Here is a 3,494-nt window from a genome sequence, read left to right as displayed (position 1 = left end):
ATTTTGCTTCACTCTCTCTGCAATATCATCCAAGCGGTCAATTATGGAATTTTCTGTCACATCGTCTGTAGGTTGGAACCACTGACTAATTATGGTAGCACCTGAAATATTTATTACAATCCTTTAAGTACATTTATCTATACATGTACATCTGAAGTATAAATACATGACTGTAAAAATATACCGTTAATTCAAAAAATACTCTACCAATCTTCATTACCTATCTCAAGTTTTTGCTCATCTGGTGGCTGTTGTAAATGAGCTTTCCATTTCTCAGTAAGATGCAAGTGAAAAATGTGTCGTAGAAGCTTCACTGCATAGTACTTGTTTGTCAAATTCTTATACCTATTTAAAATTGTTTGAATAACAGAGCTGTATATATGTTTAAAATTGTAGAATAACATAGCTCTATAGGTGTTTAAAATTTTAGAACAACAGAGCTGTATACATGTACATGAAATTCAGGGGTGTGCAATTACCATGGCCCGACGCCCGGGGCTACCAATTTTAGAGGTCGGGCTATCATAAATCTATACTGCGTTAGCCCATCAGGCTAGTAAATCTAAAACGAAAGTATACGTATATTTATGTGGACTGAATTGATGTACGAATTAACTTTGTTGTAAAATCATAATCTTTAATTCTTTTTAACCTATATGTTTTGTGTGTTGCTATCGCCAGTCATTTCAGTGACAATTATAGTGATAAAAACAGGGAGAAGTACCTGACAATAACAAAGCGCAAACCATTATTTGTTTTATTTATTTCAACTTAAATGTTTTTTTTTACCTTTTTGTTATACTTATACATGTATGGTTTTCAGTAGTTAATGGGCTAGTGACTGGCAACTGGTAACTTTGTTACTGCCACTAGCCCGATGGGCTAGTAACTAATTTTTATAATTGCACATCCCTGTGAAATTGTTTAAAATCACTTAAGTAAGCAAAATCACTTGAATGACTTCCACAACATGTACAACCTATGAAGACCTACATGACACTTAAACAAATGTTATCATTATGATGAAGCTAATTCAAACAAGCATAAAATATCTTATGCTGTAGGAAATTCATGCACCTTGATTCTTTTGAATATAAATTGATAAGTCTAAGCTTGTTTTTGTATCAAACATTTTTGCCCATTTGCAATAGCTATATACATTATGTTTATTCTTTGTACCTGTCATCATCATGTATGATTTCATTTAACTCATTTATGATAACTTCAGCTGCATTATGCTCCTCCATCAGGGACACAACATCTGAAAAACCATCATCTGGAATTTCTTCCAATTTATAAAATCTTGGGGATAGCTGGCTAACAAGTCCTCGCACAGCACGGCCCACCACGGCATAAGTTTTAAACTCCTTCAGCCAGTCATGTGCTTTCTCTCGTGAATACCTCAGCAAAAGCTTTGGCCACCTATAAACATACAATTTGATGGAATGTCAGACACCTCGGCCCAACGACACCTCGGCCCATTGACATTTCGGCCCAATGACACCTCGGCTCAGATTGAAGATAGGTCGGCCCATTCATAAGACACCTCGGCCCAAGCAAAATTTTACCATGAAATATATATTTCTAATTTTGGGACTTGAATTAAATATTTATTGAAAAAAGTACATGAATAAACTATCAAGATTTTTTTTTTCAAAAGAACTTCCATGGGCACTTTGACGATATTCAATGAATGAGAAGCCAATGCTATTAATTAAAGTGCTAAATGATAAACAAGTAATATGCCGCGGCGCATCCTTTGGTATTGGTGACAACAGGGGGTTAATTACGAGCAGAGTTAATTGGGAGATAGTAATTAAAGACATTTACATATATTGAATATTTTCTCATTTATTTCTTATAAGAAAAACACTTCCATTCATGAATTTATTATCGTCGCTTATACCTAGTTCGAGTCCGTTTTTTCTTTCTTTTTTTTTTCAAGCTCCTTGTATCATGCAAAGCAAGTATGTACGTGTGTTTTAAAAAAAAAATGAAAAAAACGAAAAAAAAGAAAAGAAAAACATATATACAATGAAGTCATATAGATCGATCTATATAAACAATAGAATATTTCTATTTAAAAAAAACAAGATTAAGACCCCTATTTTTTAATTTTAAAACAATCGTTTAATCATCAAAAAAAATAATTACACCAATAATACCAATTCAAATGCTGTTAATTTTCTTCCATCATAAAATTTTGCTTGGGCCGAGGTGTCTTTTATATGGGCCGACGTGTCAACAATACTGGGCCGACATGTCAGGGCCGAGATGTCAAGCGTGACGGGCCGAGCTGTCGTTGGGCCGAGATGTCTGTCTACCATTTGATGACATGCTTACAGAAAAAAAGTTATGAAGTATTTTACAATTTTACGCAGTAATGAACTATTACAAAAAAATTTGCAACAAAGGAACTGTTAACATTTTTCATGCACTTTTTTCCCATTTAGCTGTTCCTGACAATTTAAGATTTGGGAATATTCTCAGACCTGAGAACATTATCAGACTTAAGTATGGTTTATGACGGCGGACCCAGCTGTCAGTATATTGCATAACTTTTGCTTACCTTTGCTGGAGCTTTCTTCTCCATAATTCGTTTGACAAGCACAAATATTGCATTTTTGTGCATGTTTGGGATATACTACATATGTCTGTAAATGATATACCCCTGTTCTGAAGCACAAGATCAATTACTTCATTTGGTAAATCGAGGAACTCTCTCTTGCTGTCCATATTGTTTACAGACAATACAGAATTTCAAACCCGATCTATTTGCACTTGATTAGCAATCCCGATGCTTTTATTGAAACTAAAAAAAATCAAATGACATTAACCTTAAGATAAGGTAGTACACGTATAAGGTACATTTTTAACAAATAACAGGTTCTTACATTGCAGAATATATACATTTTAAAGTCATATATGGCGTATTTTTTATATAAAAGTCAGACTAAGAAAAATTAAAACGATCTTTCTATTTGTTTTATTACTTTATATAAAGATAGGACTTTCCTGTAAATTACACAATTTAAATCAATAGCGTTTCATAGATATTAGAAATTTAAAACAATAACCGATTTATTTACCGACTCCGCATTTAAATATCAGAGACAGTTTAAAGTCAATTTAACTATAGAAACGTGGGGTTATTCAAGTTCAAAATCGGTGAAAATTTTAATTTGTACGTAAATAACAAATATCGTGTTCATATACACCCAATCTCGTATTTTTATTTTTTAGATCAGATACGCCGTATATAGCTTTAATTACAATTATCTGTTAAAATATTCAAACTTTTGAATTTGTTAATCCTATTTAATGGGATGGGGCAGGTTGGTAGTTTCTAAAATTTCTCTTTGCAATTATTTTTTACAGTACTTAATTAAAGTAGGATAATATGAACTTACGGGGAGGGGGGTCAGCATATCGGTAAAAATTTGAAAACTAAATTAAAATTGTTCTTGAAACGAAAAAAATAAAACAAGAGGCCT

The 3,494-nt window shown here is 32.7% G+C and overlaps 1 protein-coding gene across 1 annotated transcript in view; it reads right to left on the bottom strand.

The window, feature by feature from the left end:
* The window catches only part of LOC133205859 (F-box only protein 21-like), an 11,516-nt gene extending 8,749 nt beyond the window's left edge, over nt 1-2,767 (bottom strand). Inside the window, exons 1-4 of the mRNA XM_061341746.1 lie at nt 2,570-2,767; nt 1,180-1,422; nt 221-345; nt 1-101 (exon numbers count right to left, since the gene is read on the bottom strand). The exon at nt 1-101 is cut by the window's left edge and continues 34 nt beyond it. Of these exons, the coding sequence (XP_061197730.1) occupies nt 1-101; nt 221-345; nt 1,180-1,422; nt 2,570-2,736 (636 nt within the window). The 5' untranslated portion in view covers nt 2,737-2,767. The remainder of the gene's footprint in view (nt 102-220; nt 346-1,179; nt 1,423-2,569) is intronic.
* Nucleotides 2,768-3,494: the final 727 nt, after the last annotated feature.

Source organism: Saccostrea echinata, unplaced genomic scaffold (genome assembly GCF_033153115.1).
Source record: "Saccostrea echinata isolate AGI-Se365-2 ecotype Australia unplaced genomic scaffold, CSIRO_AGI_Sech_v1 ptg000054l, whole genome shotgun sequence".
NCBI lineage: Eukaryota > Metazoa > Mollusca > Bivalvia > Ostreida > Ostreidae > Saccostrea > Saccostrea echinata.
Note: the sequence above shows the minus strand (reverse complement) of the source record. Positions and strands in the feature narration are given on the sequence as shown.